Source organism: Canis lupus, chromosome 10, assembly GCF_003254725.2.
Source record: "Canis lupus dingo isolate Sandy chromosome 10, ASM325472v2, whole genome shotgun sequence".
Taxonomy (NCBI): domain Eukaryota; kingdom Metazoa; phylum Chordata; class Mammalia; order Carnivora; family Canidae; genus Canis; species Canis lupus.
The window spans coordinates 5,997,653-6,017,087 of record NC_064252.1 but is presented as its reverse complement, the minus strand read 5'-3'; the positions used below and the strand labels follow the sequence as shown (position 1 = coordinate 6,017,087).

At 34.9% G+C, this 19,435-nt stretch overlaps 1 protein-coding gene across 3 annotated transcripts in view; it reads right to left on the bottom strand.

Annotated features, from left to right (window-relative positions):
* MON2 (MON2 homolog, regulator of endosome-to-Golgi trafficking) overlaps positions 1–19,435 on the bottom strand; it is a 104,525-nt gene that overhangs the window by 16,904 nt on the left and 68,186 nt on the right. For 2 of the 3 annotated variants that reach the window (XM_025476759.3, XM_049115112.1), the window contains exons 25-30: positions 16,769–16,967; positions 12,811–13,439; positions 8,511–8,654; positions 7,892–7,909; positions 7,474–7,602; positions 3,582–3,772 (exon numbers count right to left, since the gene is read on the bottom strand). In XM_025476759.3, the coding sequence (XP_025332544.1) occupies positions 3,582–3,772; positions 7,474–7,602; positions 7,892–7,909; positions 8,511–8,654; positions 12,811–13,439; positions 16,769–16,967 (1,310 nt within the window). The remainder of the gene's footprint in view (positions 1–3,581; positions 3,773–7,473; positions 7,603–7,891; positions 7,910–8,510; positions 8,655–12,810; positions 13,440–16,768; positions 16,968–19,435) is intronic. The other variant, XM_025476761.3, reaches the window with a different exon arrangement.

The window sequence follows — 19,435 nt, the reverse complement described above, 5'->3', positions numbered from 1 at the left end:
TTCTCCCTCTGCCTGTGTCTCTTTCTCTCTGTCTCTCTAATGAATAAGTAAATAAAATCTTTAAACAAAAACGCTGCTGTGAATATTAGCAAGTTTCTGTGTGAATATGCTTCATCAGATTTCTTTTGGTTACTATTTAGTGATTATATATATTTTTTAATTTGTATTTATTTGAGAAAGAGAGTGAGAGAGGGAAAGAGAGCACAGAAAGAGAGGGAGAGGGAGAAGCAGACTCCCCACCAAGCAGAGAGCCTGACCCAGGGCTCAATCCCAGGACCCCAAGATCATGACCTGAGCTGAAGGCAGAACATTCAACTGACTGGCTGATTCAACGCAGCCACGAAGGTGCCCCATTTGGTGATTTTAAACTTAAGGTCCATTGACCATTAGTTGTAGGAATTCCCACTAGCCCAAGTGTATTCTAGAGGATAAGTGCCATGTTTCAGTACTCTAAGGATGACTAAATTCCTAATAAACCTCAAGTGTCTACCAGATTACACTTTCTATATTTTTCCATTTTAATCATGTTTTTTTCTTTTTCTCATGTAACGTATTTATTTATGATAGTCCTCAATAACATCCAAAGCCTTTGTTTTCTTCTAATTTTGGCTTTATTTGCATTCCTTTGTTATTATACTATTTTGCCAAAACAGCTGACAGACCAAAAAAAAAACCTAAGAAACAGAGAAAGGCCTGGTTCTTCATAGTCTTACAGTATGTATTAATTAAGTTAAAGAATTTATAAATGTTCCAACATGAAATATATTCAAATTTAAGTATTATCTAAAAACCTAGGTCTTGTTACTCCAAGCAATATGCTGAAACACCTTACCGTTCAAATACTAGTGATGGGCTTCAGGTACAGAACAAGTATACATGTGACATAAATAAAATTTTGTGATTTCCAAAGTAATCAATTATTTGAAAGACAAAAAACAAAACCTTCTCATAAAACTGAAAATGTGAATCATTTTTAAGTTCTCTTAGTGAACACTGCATTTTTAGCCTCAAGTAACTAAAGAAAGCTTTCAGTTTGAGCCTTAAAATATTTTTGGACTATGAAATAAAAAAACTAAAACTGGCTTTATTCATATAAGCTGTTTTCACATTGAGAAATTTAAATCAAAATATATAAACTAGTGGACTTTTACAACTAATCAATTCATTTCATCTTACGATTAAGAAAAATGATGCCTACTGAAGGGAAACAACCAGTTCAAGGTCAACAGGAAGTAGGTGGTAGAGGCCAAAGTAGGTCATGAGTCTTCTGACTCTCTACAGGATAGCAGAACACTTAAATCTGTAACTAGAATAACCACAACTTAGAATGCCGATTCTCTATTACTGACAGCAAATTTAGTACTTTTATTATTTTCTAGCCATACTAGCAATTCCAAATTTAGAAGCAATTTTCTACTCCCAGTTATTTAGAGTTTAGGTCTTTAAAAGTCTGCTTTAAAATATGGCTGTTTCATAGGAAAGGATATGGATAACATCACTTTCTTTCTCTTTTTTTTAAAGATTTTATTTATTCATTTGAGTGAGTGAGAGAGAGAGCACAAGTCAAGGGGAGAGGCAGAGGGAGAGGGAGAAGTAGGCTCCCTGCTGAGCAGAGAGCCCATGTGGGGCTCAATCCCAGGACCACGGGATCATGACTGGAGCCAAACGCAGATGCCTAACAGACTGAGCCACCCAGGCACCCCATAACATTACTTTCTCCTAAGGAAAAGAAATAACAATAATGAGGATAATAAAAGTGGTAGCAAGCATCTTAAAAGCACTCACTTACCAGGTACTACTCTAAGCAGTCATTTATTTTAAGTGACTTAATACTTGGGGTGCTTGGGTGGCTTAGTTGGTTAAGCATCCAATTCTTGATTTTGCCTCAGGGATACTGAGTCAGTGCACTGTGCTGGCAGCTTCTTGAGCAATATGATTTTTCAACATACCAGGTATACTCAAAACTTTAATGTAAGTAGGACCATACTCAGGCAAAAGACTATGATGAAATTATAGTATAACTGCATTAATACAAAATGACATAAGCTATACCGTATCTATTTTTAGGACTTTGGTTTCATTTTCTACTTACCTGTACACAAACACATAAAAATTATTTCAGAAAACTGAATTTAATATAATAACAAAGTTTGGGAAGTTTACAATATTCAACAAGAAACTTGAGAATAAGGAAGATGGTATAAAGACTCAGCCACAGGAAAAATTCTTAAAGAAGTTTTACTCATTGCCAAAAAACCTGGTGTAGAAGCTTGCATTAATTAAGCAACATGCATATACAGACAGATAACTGGGAAAGAAAAAGGAAAGTGTAAATTTCTAAACCTATTTGATTCATACATATTAACATAGTGATTTTAGGCAATGGAGTCCATAAAGAAACTTCAATTTTCAGGGTTAAAGATAAAAACATAATTTGTTTGAGTAAGCTTTGTGAGTCCCTGTAATTTTTCTGCAAATAGAGAGTATGCTTGCATTGGTTCTATAAGATTCCTAGAGTTGAGGAACATAAAACAAAGTAAAACAAAATGATCCTTTGTGGAAACAGAAATTAAGATGTCATTACTTTCAATTTTTTTAAAAAAGATTTTATTTATTTTTTTTTTAATTTTTATTTATTTATGATAGTCACACACAGAGAGAGAGAGAGAGAGGCAGAGACACAGGCAGAGGAGAAGCAGGCTCCATGCACCAGGAGCCTGACGTGGGATTCAATCCCAGGTCTCCAGGATCGCACCCTGGGCCAAAGGCAGGCGCTAAACCACTGCGCCACCCAGGGATCCCCTATTTATTTATTCTTGAGAGAAAGAGAAAGAGAGAGAGAGAGAGAGAGAGAGAGAGAAAGGCAGAGACAGACTGAGGGAGAAGCAGGCTTCATGCAGGGAGCCTGACGTAGGACTGGATCCTGGGTCTCCAGGATCATGCCCTGAGCTGAAGGCGGGGCTAAACCACTGAGCCACCCGGCTGCCCTCAATTTTGAAATACCAGATAAGCTTTTACACAGCAAAATTTAAGTTAACCCACAGAAGACTCCTTTAAAAAATTTAGTGTGTTCCAATCATCCTTCTGTTACTCAGGGAGGGGTCAGAAGAGGATCCATAAACATAAGCCCTCAGGGGAGTATCACACAGCAAAAATTCCAATCTTCTTTGTCAAACCTAACATCTTAAAGAGCTGATCATTATCATCACTAATTTTACTTGTGGTAAAATACTGATTTTCTGAAATTGTTTTCTTCTTGCAATGTCAAGTGGGCAGCAGATTTGAAAAAAAAAAAGATCTTTTTAGCTTCAATGAGTTAAAACCTTAATTACGATGCATACATACAGTCTTATGAATTCCTTTCTTAAAACCAGAAACATTGTGAAAATAAAAAAATCTCCATTTGCTCAGGGATAATGAACCTAGTGGATATATTTAATCAGTTGTGCTTTGCATACAATGGAGCAGTCTTAATAATTACTTTGCTAATGAATAGTAAGAAATACTGGTTTTAGATCAACTGCAGGTATTATACACTTTTTGAGAGATTGTCTTATAATTGTAAAATTGAATGAGCTGACCTTTTAGTAAAGAGAAAGTCTTCAAAAGTATTGGCTAGTTCTGGCCACATACTGTCAAATTTTCCAGAAGACGCATGCTGCCGGGCAACGGGTAGGCCAATAGAAAGAACTTTGAGGAGAGAAGATACTGCTAATTTCCATGTGCTTTCAGAAGGGCAGGAATATTTCAAACTGAGAGGAACCCTAAGTGTCTGTGAAAATAAAGACAGTTTAAGATATATATTAATTAAAATATATACACACAATTTTAATTACTTTTAAAAACTATAGCAGAGAGAAAAAAAAGTATCATAGGTATTTTTACTTAAAAAAGGATGCTACTCTCTAGAAAGATCAATTATCAGACATGGAACTCAAATCCTACTCCCTAGAAAGATATTCTGTCTCCATTTTATAAGCAATGACCTTGAATAAGTAACAACCTTTTGAACTTCAGTTTATCATAAAATATAGGGATTGTTATCAGAAAAGTTAAGATAGGAGTAGTAAACTTAAAATTTTGTAGCTTCTCTCAACTTACTGTATGGAACTAGAACATTTTGCCATAGTTTTCCTAGCAGAAAAAAATTTGACTGATGGGGTTCTCCCACCTAAGAGAGATCAATACTTTGTCTTTTTTCACTATTGGTTAGGTAAACATAACCTGAAGCATCAACAGTTGAAGGTCTTATGTTTTGTCTCTAAAATTCTTTGAATTTTATGTTCTACTCTAACATATTAATGTACCTTTTTTTCCATTTCCAAATTATTTCAGTAAAACTGATAATTAAAAAGTTTATTCTTTAACCCTTGCGGATACAGAGGTAAAGCATCTGAGTTATGTATAGTGACTATGATGTTGAGACTTACTTTTTAAATGGTCAACTTTTGAGGTAGGTCGCTATAAACCATTAAAGAACTAATTTGGTGTTTCAGAATGAACTCCTCTGGTCATAATTTCATCCAGCAACTAGAAGACCAGATTGACCAAACTACCACAGTGAGTTGTCCCAGAGTACTATCAATAGTTTCAGCATACCATCAGATAATTTGCATTAGAGTGAATATCCTGCCTTTATATAAAAATTCTAGTTAGAGAAAGATAAAGAGTAGAAGAGATATATTTTCATATTTCAAGGTCATGGAAGGAATATAAAACTTAATTTCATCATGCTCCACACAAATTATTACTGACTACTCCTAACAGTGAACCATTACATGTTAGCATGAACTAAGCCTCCACTAAGAGATAATTAGCCTAGACAAATCTATTTATCCCTTTCCTTTCCCCATGTGCTCTGGGGGAATCTGACTCGACTTCCAGTTGGGAATTAGGGTAAGGAGATGATCAGCTTATTAGGCCAATTAATCTACTTCATTTTCCTGGCCAAAATGACTGGTTCAACACTGGGCATAAGACTAAAGCTGGTCCACTTAAGGTTAATTTTAGGAATTTAAGAATAATGTGATAAGAGAAGTACATGCACACACACACACCTACTAGACACCAAACCCTTTATTAGCCTATAACTATGAGGAGAAACATAGTTGGAACACAGTCAACCCTTGAAAAGCAGAAAAGAGAGAAAAAAAATTTGATTTTTGTTGATACTGCTGAACCACTGAATAAACCAAACCTAAAACTCTCCATCTCTGAATTTTTCAATTAAGCATGGCAATAAATCCCTTTTATTGTTAAAGCTAGTCAGAGCCTGAACCCATGTCATTTGCAAAGAAGATAATACCAAATTATACAAGGGCAAGTCTAAGTTAACATTTTATAACTCAAGTTTATTTTTTTTATTTATTTTTTTAAAATATTTTATTTATTTATGACAGATACAGAGAGAGAGAGAGAGGCAGAGACACAGACAGAGGGAGAAGCAGGCTCCATGCACCAGGAGCCCGATGTGGGATTCGATCCCGGGTCTCCAGGATCACGCCCTGGGCCAAAGGCAGGCACCAAACCTCTGCGCCACCCAGGGATCCCTATAACTCAAGTTTAGATAAAAGAAAAATAGAGTTTACGACTACAATTAATATTTTACTGAAATCAAGGGAATGTTAAGCACAGATCTATGTGAGCTATATATTTTTTTTGTTTAAAAACATTTCAGCAACTAGTACAGAAACTAGCATTATAGTATACGCTCAGTAAATGTATGTGGAACTAGAAAATTTTGTTCTTGCTGACACAAAGCTTACAATTTTTGAGAAAGAGCCTTGTGCACTAACCACAATACAATGTAGCAATAAGCAGCATCAAAAAGGGGGAATATAAAAAAGAGATTATTTAATTCTTTTAAAAATACAAACTGATTCATGTCAGTCCTCAATGTTCAACCTCAATAAAGTCTGATTCCTTATGATGGCTTATAAGAACCATAGCTACTTTTTCACACTTATTCTCGGACCTGACACTTCTCTAAATGGAATTTCTCAATATTTCTTTAAAAAATACCACAATCATTTACATTGCTTAATCCTTCTCCCTTTCCACCTAGCAAATCTATTACTCCTTCAAGTGTCACTTGCATTAATCCTTGCCAAAATCCTCTAAGCAGGTTAGTTACTTCCTTGTCTATGGGGGATGACAGGAAGGATTAATTATATATTCAGCATTTACATATGGCAAGTATCATTAAATGCTGTATCTCAAATGAGTCTCTTAATACTTAAGACATGTAAGTGGTATTGGTATTAACCTTCTTTTACAGATGAGAAACCCTCTGACAGGTTCATTAACCCAAAATCATACGGCAGCAAGTAAAGAGCAATACACTACTCTGAGGCAAGTCTATCTGAATCCACTGTGTGGTCTTCACCTAGGACTTACTATACTGTATTATTATTTTTTTGCCTTTCTATATTCCCTTTATTGAATATAAGAATTATCATACTCATTCTTAATCCCTACTATTTATTAGTACCTGACAACAGAGGTGCTTAAAAACTGTTTTCAATAAATGAGAAAGAGAACATTTGTGATGGGGTGAGTGGGGAGAGGTAGAGAGAATGTGATAAAAGTCAAGAGAAGAAAAAGTTTAAAGAAGGCAAGGGCAGCATCATATAATAGGGAAGACAACTGGAAAAGGACATAGGATTTAAAGATTTGATCTTCTAAATTTTTAGTAATTTCTGGAGCGCAATATGAAAGCAGGCCAGCATGCAGTGGGTTGAGGGCTAGATGAAGGACACAAGCTGTTTAAAAGAATTTGGAAAAAAAGGAAAGCTGAGAGGGGATGGCCATTTGCATAGAAATGAAAGTGAGAGAACTTAATAAAGAACTTAAATAAAGGACTTAATCATCTTTCCAAGATACAGTTTACAAGTCTAAAAGGAAAAAGAATCACCAACAAAGAAAGAGGAAAAGAGGAAAGGAGGGAAACAAAGAGAAGAATGAGCTTTGAAACAGAGAAAGGCCTTCTTCCTTGAGGGACAATGGTTCATATCGGCCTATATTTGTTCAGTAAATAGAAGGCAAGGTTCCCATTTGCCCTTCAAAATACAGAAAAGAACAAGAAATAAACTTGGGAGGAATCAGACACAATCAACAAGAAATGAATTTTAAAAATGGTTGTCCATACACTAGAGAAGTGGCTTTAAAAAAAAAAAACAAACATATCATCAGTTAAATCGATGTGCTGTAAATTTCTCCCTGAATGCTCATCAACCTTGAAGTATGAGAAGTACTGTCCTAAGAAAAAACTTTTCTTTTTTTTTTTAGAAAAAACTTTTCATACTGGGAATGGCTTCCTAAATACTATCCGTGAATGTTGGAGAAAAGTCCCTATAAATAACAATATAAATATTTTCCATTTATCTCAATATATGATAATATATTATTACCTAAAGAACAATTTCAGTAATAGTGTCATCATCAAAATATAAAAAGAAAAAAAGAAAAAGATACCTTAATAATATTCTGGAGTACTTTCTCATTCACCACTGCTTTATGACAGGCTGTTTTTTGGTATAAATCCACAACTACTTCTAAAGACCTTTCAGCAAACGGTACATAATTCAAGGCTACCCATTCCGCCTAAAAAGTAATATTTTCACATGGAGTTAAAAATAAATGAGATTAAATTAAATTATATTGTTTTCAAAGAGAAACCTTCTTTATCTTAAAGTTCAGTCCTTGTTTTTAGGTCAGATCATATAACATGCAAAGTTTTCAAACAGATATGTACTTCATGAAAGAATAATTTTCAGCCAGGCAAAAATTAAAACTATCAGAAAAAGCACAAAAAGCATTCTATCAAGAACCGGGAAAGATGTACTTTACTTGTTGCCAATAGGTTAGGACAATTTTAGGAAATTTAACTCACCGGTGCAAATAGTTGGATCTATTGTGATTCCATTGTGTTGCAAGACAAATAGAATGAGAAAAGTTAATACACATTAAAACTACTTTTCGGACCATGTAAAATTATAATTTAATGTTGAGTGAACAAAATCAGCCTGTGCATGCATTCAGAAATTTACTTATCCCCTAAGCCAAAACAAAGTGGAAATTTGCCAACTATGGCTATAAAATCTTTTAGGTAAAAATCCAACTGAATTTCACACCAGCAGTAGACAACTTATTTATTAGTACACACAGATTTCTTCATTTTGCATTGCAGGTATTTTTTAGACAAGATTAGGCTTAGGGATTTAGAAGCCATTTTGTAAGGGTATGAGACAGTCAAGAAAGAACTTTGAAGAAAAATGTAACATGTAAGGCCAAACTTTCTAGAGAACTACTTGGGAAAAGAAAGTCATAGACAAGAAAAAAAGGAACACAAAAAAGGATTTCCAAATAGTGTTTCTTTTCAGCTTAAACTGTTAAAAGACATATGAAAGTTTGTGAATGAAAAATTTGTGAGATACTCAAAGTCCATCTTAAGTGGAATTTTTTATAAGCCATTAAATCTTATAGAGGAAATATATTTTAGAGCAAATTACCTGATTATATTTTGCATTTGCAATGTGCTTTGTTTCCAGTTGTCCGTACTGTGGAGGCTTACAGGAAAATTCCACAAATGCCAGTAACTGGTCAAATATAGCTGGATACATTATCTGCATGTTTTCTGGCCCTACGCAGATGGCCTAAAAAGCAAAATATGAACGGTAGAATGCATAACCTGAATTCGGGTTAAGTTCTTCACTGCATACACAATTAACTGAAGAATCTTAATTTCTATCTGATTTTATATAAGTATTATATAATCTCTCACAAGCCCTAAAGGATATACCTATTACAAGCTATTTTAAACTATTATTGAAGAAAGTATGGGCTAAATCTGTTAATTAGCTAAAAAATCTTTTTTAATAAAAAGTGTGATTTATTACTTAACAGACTGGAAAAAGGGCAAACACTTAAAGAGGAGTCCCAGGCAGCTCTGAGGTTCCACGATTGGATTATTTGTTCAGTAAGACAACCATTAGACCATCAAGAGTGCCTCCCTCACTGACCAAGATGATATTGACTGATATTAACTTCTATTTAAGTGATAGTATCAGTTCATTGAAATGGCAGCTGGTTTCTGCACTATGCTTTGTCTTCTGACTTAATCATGTATATTAGATGGAAAGATAAGTCATGTATGAAAATTTGTTTCTAAAAGAAATGTATACATTAATTTTTTAACAGGGCAGTGTATATTTAATGCCTAATGTATCTGAATATACAGACTTGATTTAAAACAAGAAAATTGGGGGTGCCTGGGTCGCTCAGTGGTTAAGCGTCTGCCTTTGGCCCAGGGCGTGATCCTGGAGTCCCAGGATCAAGTCCCACATCGGGCTCCCTGTGTGGAGCCTGCTTCTCCCTCTGCCTGTGTCTCTGCCTCTCTCTGTGTCTCTCATAAATAAATAAAACCTTTAAAAAAAATAAGAAAAATTTAAAAATTCAATAAAAATTAAACCTATTACTATAAACAATTTGATAAACAATAAAATGCATATCCTGATACAGCAGATTTTAATTACTTCAGGTATGTTGACAGTACTTGAAATAGATACTGTATTTTCATTTTTTCCTAGCCATAAATGTGTTTTCTCCTGTTGTCTTTCACATACTTAGTGTTTCTTTTTCTCTGTGTGAAAAATATTTCATGATATTATCTACGTAGTGTCTAAGATATATTTGTGCTTTACAAAACAAAAAGCATGGTCATTCTGCACTTGAGGTATCCTCAAAGTACTGAATCAAAATTCAAAGCATTTCAAATTTTTAAGGAATTTCTTTAAAAGATGCACATACTTATGTTTTTCTGCAATCCATGGCTTTTTTAACCTCTCAGATAATAGATTAATTTTATTTTCCCTGAGAGAAGATGTAACCATTTAGTTATGACTGAAATTTTAGATAAAAGAATCTTGAAATGCAAAGTGCTGCTTATATTAAGTTAGATCATCTTGTAATTACAATTTCTCTGGAACTATCTTAGCACAAAACAATGACTATGATTATACACTTTGATTTTCAGTAGTCCTTTATAAAAAGAAAACATACTATAGTGTTAGAGTTGACCTAATAAGCAATCCTGGGATTTTAAGATGCATAATATAGAACTGAGTTTGTTTGTTTTTTTTAAACAACCCCCATCTAAGAGAAAGTTATTATTGGTTTTTCTTCAATATTCTTAAGTTTATATATCAGGAAAAAATGAGTATGAACCTGCCAACAGATTTTAGTCCAAAAGTTAAGAACCGTCAGCAGTCCGGACATTTCCTAGTATTAGTCCAGTTTGATCAAAAAAACTGTATGTGAAAAGAACAGAAAATGGACATCCAATCTCTGACATGGTTCAAGGTTTCTCTTATTAAGTCCTTTAACAATAATTCATTTAGTACCTACTTATCCTAAGACTATTTTTGCCTTCTCCAGCCTTTTACTAAAACTTTCACGAGGAAATTGATGATGAAGACAGTAACAGCTAACATCTAGTGAATGTTTAACTGTGCCAGGCAATAAATGCCTTATAAATCCCATTTAATAAGAAAAAAGTTGTAGATTTATTAGTTTCATTTCATAGATTAAGAAGCTGATATAAAGAGATTCTAAAACTTTCCCCATTAAGTAGTAGGCAGGGAGGGCTTTGTTGCAAGACTCCAAGGGCACCAATCACAGACAACAAGATGGTATCCCCTGGAATACTACTCCAGCAGCCTTGATGATGAAGACAGATACAGTATCCAGCCAACTAACCTTATAAAGTTTAGCAATGAATAAGACAGAGTCTCCTGATCTCAGAATTTAGGGAAAACAGATAATCAAATTCTCAGGTTCCACATATGCCAAAATATCTTGCCGCCACCCCCCCCCAAAATCAATTAGCATACACAACTAAGTCAATCTGGTAGGAACAAGGGATTTAAAAACCAAGGGAAGACTGTGACCCTAAAACCCTAAACTATATAAGGGTAAACGTGAAATCAAAAATGAGTTTTTCTGAAAGAAATTATATTGAATCAATAAAATGTTTTCTTGGATAGCTTATTAATTTAAGGATAAAGTCCCAAAGTAAGTAAACTTTGCTTGTGAAAAAATTTCCTGACACCTGTGGGAGAAAATATAGAAATAATTTTACTGATAATGAAATATGTTAATTTTTTCTAATAGGAAATATTAAAGACCATATGTTTGACTCATATTCAAGTACTATGAAATATATTCAATATTGAAATACTAATTATAGAATATTATTCTATAATTCAATATTCAATACTAATTATATTCAATTAATATTCAAGTACTAATTATAGAAATAACAAACAATAGCTAGAGTGAAAATTAGTAACGCAAATTGATATCAACTGATATAAATGAACAGCAATAAAGCTTCTTAAGTTTCACACTGAAGGTATATATATATATATATATATTATTATTTTCAAAACCAGTAAAAGCTCAGAACAAGTTCCCAGTAGTAAGAATAAAAGATTCTATTTGTTCTGTCATTGCCAAGGCAGAGTTTTTAAAAATAAAATTATGTGCTTTTTTTCCTTGACAAGAATTTGGAAGTTTGTTGTTTCTTCTTTGTTTATAAAAACTTGAATCAAACACCTGAATGAGAGTTCTAGATTATAGATGTCCCATAAGGCCTGTGCTTTGCTTTGCTTTTCTGACAGAATAACTTTTCAGTCTCCCCCAGGGCACTCCATAAGCAACTTTTGGATATGGTCAATCAAGGGGGAAAAAGTAGGTAACTGAAAGGCTACTTTTTTTTCTCCACTGTTAATAAGAGTAGCTATTTTGATTTTAATTATTGAAAACTGATATCCCTAAATGAAGTTTTTTAAATGTCAGATTCTCTTACATTTTTAGTTTCTATACAATTTGTTTCTCTGCACAATGCAACTAGGGTTAAAGAGATCAAAGAATTAGTGCTCAGCTGGACAGAGCCTTGAAGAGGTATTACAGTGTAATAGAAACCACTACTTTCACTGTGAAAGTTTTCATCATTCCAGCTGGATATAACACAATCAGTTAATTAGAAAACATGATTTACAGTACACAAATCTGATTAACACATGTGTAATCAAAATCTAGTTCCATCTTCATTTTGTTAGAATGTCATAGCAACTTTGTTAGAATTGCTGGCTCCTCAGCTGGCATTTTTCTGTTTAGCATTTTGGTTGTTGTGAATTATGCTAACAATTATCTTGATAGTTTAAAGAATTCTTTGATTTTGATCTGGTCTTGCCTGCTAACTGGGATTTGCTCAATGATTTTTAGGTCTGTTTATTTTACTAACTTTTTCACAGTAACATAACACACATAGGTAAGATATATTTCCATGACAAAATTTTTGTAAGGAAAATACTTTATAAATTTATTCTTATTTTAAAAAATAGGATTCTAAAGGTTCCAGAGCTAAATTTAAGTACAATGAAAAAATATATATGATTCCATAGCTTATTAATTTTCTAACTATAGAAGTACTCTATTAAAGTTATTATTCAGAAAAGTATATCCTCTAGTGAAGAGTTGAATGATCAAACAAAAAATGTTGGTGAAAGGAAACAAGAGGATACAGTTTCTGAAAGACTCTCGAAACAAATCTGAACTACCTTTTCAAATACATCAGAAAACCGTAAGTTTTTTAAATAACTGGATATTTACAATCCTGAATTTATACAAAGTATGCATGTATGACAATCTTGATGATCTAGAATTTATCTCAAAAAATATGTAGCAAACTAAAAAACTTCCAGCGAACCACATGCATTAATGTTTAGATGGCCAGTAAAATCCTATTACCTTTTGGAGAACATCTAAAGCTGTCAGTACAGCTTCCTGTAAACTTGTTAAAACTGCTTCAGTATACGATGGAAGAATGAAAGGGGATGCATCTGAACTTATTGGGACTGACACAGCACTGTGCAGTATGACACCCAGCTTTTGTAAGTCATCCATATTGAAACCAGTTTTTATGTGTTGATAGAGAGCAGGAAATATCTGAATTAAAGCTGTAAGGAAAGGCTGGCTGGGAATGAAAGTCAGTTTGTCGAAAGTAATGGGAGGCTTAGTGCTTTCAGATCCAATTCTATACCAGGTATTCCATGCAGCCCACCAGAGATTCAAATCTTCAAGCTCATCGGTAACTTCAGGTGGCTCAGAGCTATTATATCTTCCAAGTCTCTCTCCGATGGAATCTGTTCTTACAAATGGTCTGCTCAGGCCAGGGCCTGATATGGACCCTATAAGGACAGGCACAGGTACATTAACTGCAGGTGGTGTCTCGGGCTTTTCTGAGTCTCTGACAGGGGACACAATCTGTAAAATTTCCTGGAAGCTTTTCAGTGCAGCCAAAGATACTTCATTGTTCTTGCTGAGTGCTGCTGATTGTATATGGTCAAGAAGAACATCCCATGCTCTTGAAAAATCTCCTATATTAGGAAAACAAAATTTATCAAAGTGATCAAGATTTCTCTCACTACTGCACACTTTAGAATGTTTGCTTTATTTTTCTACTTAAATTTCTATACAATTTTTAAAAATATGCTTAAGGGACACCTTGATGGTTCAGTGGTTGAACGTCTGCCTTTGGCTCAGGGCATGAATCTGGAGTCCTGGGATCGAGTCCCTGCATGGAGCCTGCTTCTCCTCCCTCTTCCTATGTCTCTGCCTCTCTCTCTGTGTGTCTCTCAAGAGTAAATAAATAAAATCTTTAATTAATTAATAAAAATAAAAAATATGCTTAGGTATTAAGGTACAAACCATGTGAATTACAATCAATGAAACCCGAAAATCCAGTAAATTTTTTTTTTCAAATATAGAAACAAAAGGCACCAAGAAGATAATAATGAGTACATTAATGTTTTGGTCTTAAAAACAGAACTCTACAAATGTAGGTACATATATTTATACTATTTCTTGGTATTAGACACATTTACACTATTTCCAGGTATTTCTGCCTAAGGAGAACAGAATAAAAACTTAAGAGGGTAAAAACAAAAGCTTTTTTTTTTTTTTTTTTAAATTCATGAGAGACACACAGAGAGAAGCAGAGACATAGGCAGAGGGAGAAGCAGGTTCCTCACAGGGAGCCCGATGTGGGACTCAATCCCCGGACCTGGAATCACACTCTGAGCCAAATGCAGATGCTCAACTGCTGAGCCACCCAGGCGTCCCAAAAACAAAAGCTTTTTAGTAACAACTCTGATTTATCCATCTATCTTTTTTTTTTTTTTCATTTATTTATGATAGTCACACAGAGAGAGAGAGAGAGAGGCAGAGACATAGGCAGAGGGAGAAGCAGGCTCCATGCACCGGGAGCCTGATGTGGGATTCGATCCCGGGTCTCCAGGATCGCGCCCTGGGCCAAAGGCAGGCGCCAAACTGCTGCGCCACCCAGGGATCCCTTATCCATCTATCTTTACGAATGATTAAGATCTTAGGATGCTCTCATTCTTAAAAAATATTGGAGAAGTTACAAATTGTAACCAAGTAACACATTTTTACAGGTCTAAATGTTTAAAATAATCTACACTTTACACTTTGGTTTTCATATTTACGAAACTTACAGTTGCAGAATTTTTGTTGTTGTTATTGCAGAATTTTCTTAAATATTTTTTTCCCAATTATAGTGAGTCACCAGGGGAAAATGTACCCTAAGGAACAGTCTGCTTTTTTAGACTGAGTCTAAATTTGTTCCCCTCGTGTGAAATTGAGTCTGCTGATCCAACATCAGCAAAGCATGGGCTGAATGGCAGTTGTTGGGTTTCCACTGAACAATCCAGTCTGTTGTTCTACTCCTATGACCAATTAAGCACATTTATATTGAAGTTCTTTATAACACGTAGTCTGCTTCTATGTAGCCCCGCAAAAATGATCTTATTCCTCCAGCAATCTAGCCCAATGGCTTTAATAGCATGGATTATTACCCACATATTTGGATTTATTATTATTTTTTATTTATTCATTTGAGAGAGAGAGAGGGAGAGTAAACAAAAACACGAGCAGGGGGGAGGGTTAGAGAGAGAAGGTGAAGCAGGCACCCCAGTGAGCCAGGTGCTCGACAGAGCTCGATCCCAGGACCCCGGGATCACAACCAGAACCAGAGGTAGACACTTAACCAACTAAGCCACCCAGGTGCCCTGCATACTTGCATTTAAATGACACCAAAATTAGAAGAACTGATATTTTCCAAAGCAGGATGCCATAAGTAGGTTATGAAATACATAAATAATTAAGGTTTAAAGTCACTTCCCAAAGACTATAAAAGACTAAATTTTTAAAGAAGAGATAAGCCCATATGGCTGAGGAAGCATTCAGTTAGTAGCAAAGCGGGAAGTAATCCTGGTATGAAACAATAAGTACTACTCTGCCTTTATAGAGGACAAAAAATAACACCTGGCCAGTTACATGCCTATTCCTCTTCACTCTTTTTTTAATTAAAAATTGAGGTATAATTTACATACAGTTGAAAGCACAGATTTTTTTTTTTTAGTGAACTCTTCAAAGAGTTTTGATATATTACATCTAAAAACTCTCAAAACTAAACAGAACACTTCTGTCAAAGAAAAGCTACACAAACTGCCTATGTCTTCATTTTCAAAAACTAGATTTTTATCTATTAGGTTTTGGTCTTTAAAATAACTATCATGAGGGCAGCCCCGGTGGCGCAGCGGTTTAGCGCCACCTGCAGCCCGGGGTATGATCCTGGAGACCCGGGAACGAGTCCCACATCGGGCTTCCTGAATGGAGCCTGCTTCTCCCTCTGCCTGTGTCTCTGCCTCTCTCTTCGCTCTCTCTCTGAATGAATAAATAAATAAATCTTTAAAAAATAAAATAAAATAACTATCATGAAAGTATTAAAAATGATGCTTATTTTGTCAAAACTTAGCAAATGTACAGTTTAAAGCTGCTACATTTCATTTTATGTAAATTTTATGTGAAAATAAAAATTAGAATTTTAATATATATTATATATTAAGATCTAGGAGTACAAAATAGATCAGACACTATAGATTATTTTTGAAAAAAAAAGGAAAAAATGAACTTGAAGAACATCACACAAAAATGCTGATGGAAAGAATAAATATGCTTATGCTTTAACATAAACAGGAACAAAAAAGCCAAACATAAAATAATAACTTATAAAAATGCTATAATATGTATGGTATGCTCATAATTAAATAAAACAGTATTTCTGTTCTGTTCATTTTTCTCTACCATCACCATCACTACCATCAGAATTGAAGGTACAATCTCCACTGGGGTTTCTTAATCTTAGTACCATTGACATTTACACATTCTCTGCCTGTAAAACTCTTCACATTTTGTCTTACCTTTGCCTGATGAAATACTACTCATCTTTCAGGGAAGCTTACCTGGACCTCAGAGGCCTGGTCAAAAACGTATTATAAAGCTTACGAAGCACCATTCCTTTTTAACATTTATCACTGCAGCAGTGTTGCTTTTATGTAATTATAGCTATTCCCTCAGGCCTATGACAAAAAGACTGCTGTGTATTTTACTCACCATTGTATCCTCTAGAGGCTAGCCCAAAAGAGATACATTATATATTTTCTCAATGAAATGAATGAAAATGTGTATGCTCATGCACATATCACACAAAAACAAAGACTGGAAGTTAAGACTGAATATTCTTGGGAAGGAGCACTATACATAAATTTTTTTAAAGATCTTCTGTAGTTTCCAAATTTCATTTAACATGAATAACTTCTATAACCGGGGGGAAAAGTGGATATACCTAAAGGTTGCAGTAAATATCTTCTAGTGTTGAAGATTCTTGCTACTCCGGCCAATGTTAAAACCCATGTCTCTGCCCACTGCTTCTCTGCTGTGTCCCTTGAATGATGAATGAGAATATTGCCACCTCCAGACTCAATCTTTTCTTTGTCTGCAGTGGTAGAAGACTCCCGAACTCGATCCAGTAGATGAAAGAGAACCTGAATATTTATAAAAATGCACATAAAAATAACATAGCTTAAGTAATAGCACAGCAGTTAGAAACTGTCACACAAAAAAAAAAACTGTCACAAAAATATTACACCTGACAGATTCTGTATATGAGAAAAAATTTAATATTAAAGATATTATATTAAGTTTGTCATTAAAGTCATGGACTATGAAAAGTTTTTAAATTGGATAGAATATTTTCTAAGACTTGTTGATCGAAGTATCAATAGAGCATCTATGGGGTAATACACAAGAAGGGAATGAAGCTAAGGAAAAAAGTTTAGGCAAAAAATGTAATTATGGAAGATATCTGTAAGAAGTTACAACTGAAAGTTCAGGACTAAATGAGGGTGCTTGAACAAAATCAAGCAAGGGGATGCCTGGCTGGCTCAGTTGGTAGAGCATGGGACTCTTGTACAGGGTCAGGAGTTCAAGCCCTGCACTGGGCATGGAGCCTACGTTAAAAAAAAGAAGATGAAAGGAAAAAAACAAGTAGGAAGTGTTTGGGACTTGGATATGTTTGTTTAAACATTTTTTTTAATTTTTATTTATTTATGATAGTCACAGAGAGAGAGAGAGAGGCAGAGACATAGTCAGAGGGAGAAGCAGGCTCCATGCACCGGGAGCCCGATGTGGGATTCGATCGCGGGTCTCCAGGATCGCGCCCTGGGCCAATGGCAGGCGCCAAACCACTGCGCCACCCAGGGATCCCGGATATGTTTGTTTACACTAAAGAGTAGACTCAGAGGGAGGAACTGAAGAAAAAAAAAATTTATATTGGAAAGACAAGCAGAAACATTCTGTGAAACAGAATCCAAGGGAAGAGGAATTTCAAGGAAAAAATAATTAACAGCGTTAAATACTACAAAAAAAAAATGAATAGGATAAGAACTGAATTTAGGGTGAAAATCTCGGCAATTAGAAGACCACCTGTAGCCTATGAACAAATTCTGTGGTTCTCAAAATACGTTCTCAGAATTAACAGCTTTAGCATCACACAGGAAATTCAGTTACGCAAATTCTCAGACCCCTGCCAGGGGGCTCAAAAAATATCAGAAACTCTGGGAGGCGAGGGGTGGTGGCTCAGCAATCTGTACTTGAACAAGTCGTCTAGGTGATTCTGTTACTTTACGGTTTAAGAGACTCTAATGTAGAATAATCTGGAAATCATCTTAAAAGATCAAGAGAATGCAGGGGAAGTGAGGAAGGAAAAAAAATCACTAAGAATTAGGCAGCAAGATTAACACTTAAATCAGAGAAAATACCAGTTTGGTTTTAAAATAGTAAGGGAAGCTTAAGCATTTTGTGATCTGAAAAGGAGGAGCCAGTGGATGCAGCTGAAAGAGAACATACAGGAAGGAGAAGGGATTTTAATTATTTTTATAAGTGGATATACATTATTAATTTTTTAAGACATTTTGGAATATTTCTGTTAAATTGAAGACAAATTGTTAAATACAATTAAGATTTATGATGCAGCCTACTGTCAAACTTACTGATCTTGGAAATTCACAAAAGCAATGAAAAGATGATAGATTTTTATTAAAATGGAATAGACGGGGACACCTGGGTGGCTCAGGGGTTGAGCATCTGCCTTTGGCTCAGGAAGTGATCCCGGGATCCCAGGATCGAGTCCCACATCAGGCTCCCTGCATGGAGCCTGTTTCTCCTCTCTCTGCCTGTGTCTCTGTGTCTCTCTCTGTCTCTTATGAATAAATAAAATTTAAATAAATAAATAAATGAATAAACAAACAAATAAAATGGAATAGATAGAACAAAAAAGGAGAGCTTTCAGCAAAGAGGGAATGCTCACTAATAAGCTGTTGGTTTTGTAAGAAATTTTTTAAGTGTTTTTTTTTTTTTTAACATTTTATTTATTTACTTTGAGAAAGAGAGAAAGAGAGAGTGAGTGCCCATAAGGGCACACACATGCTGGGGAGGAGCAGAGGGAGAGGGAGAGAGAGAATTCCAAACAAACTCCACGCTGAGTATGGAGCCCAACACAAGCCCGATCTCACAACTGTGGTCACTAAGCTGAAATCAAGAGTCAGATGTCCAACTGAAGAAAGTTTTTGAAAGAAGGATGAAGGAGAAAAAAGGGGCACCTGGCTGGCTCAGTCAGTAGAGCCCATGACTTTTGGTCTCAGGATTGTGAGTTCGAGCCCTACATTGGGTACAGAGATTACTTACAAATAAAATATCTTTTAAGAAAAAGGGAAAAAAAATGAAACAGTTAATGAACAAACATAGAATTTACCAATTTGATGTTACTTCTGTTCAGTGATCCTGCAAGTAAATTTCACTACTGTTGATATTCTTTCATTTATAAAATTCTCCGTTGGTAACATTTGAATTATATGTATGGTTTTACCACTTGGGAAAACAGGAAGAAAAAAGGGAAAGGCAAAGGCAAAAATAGAAACACAGATAAGAGATGAAGATAGAAAGAGAACAGGCA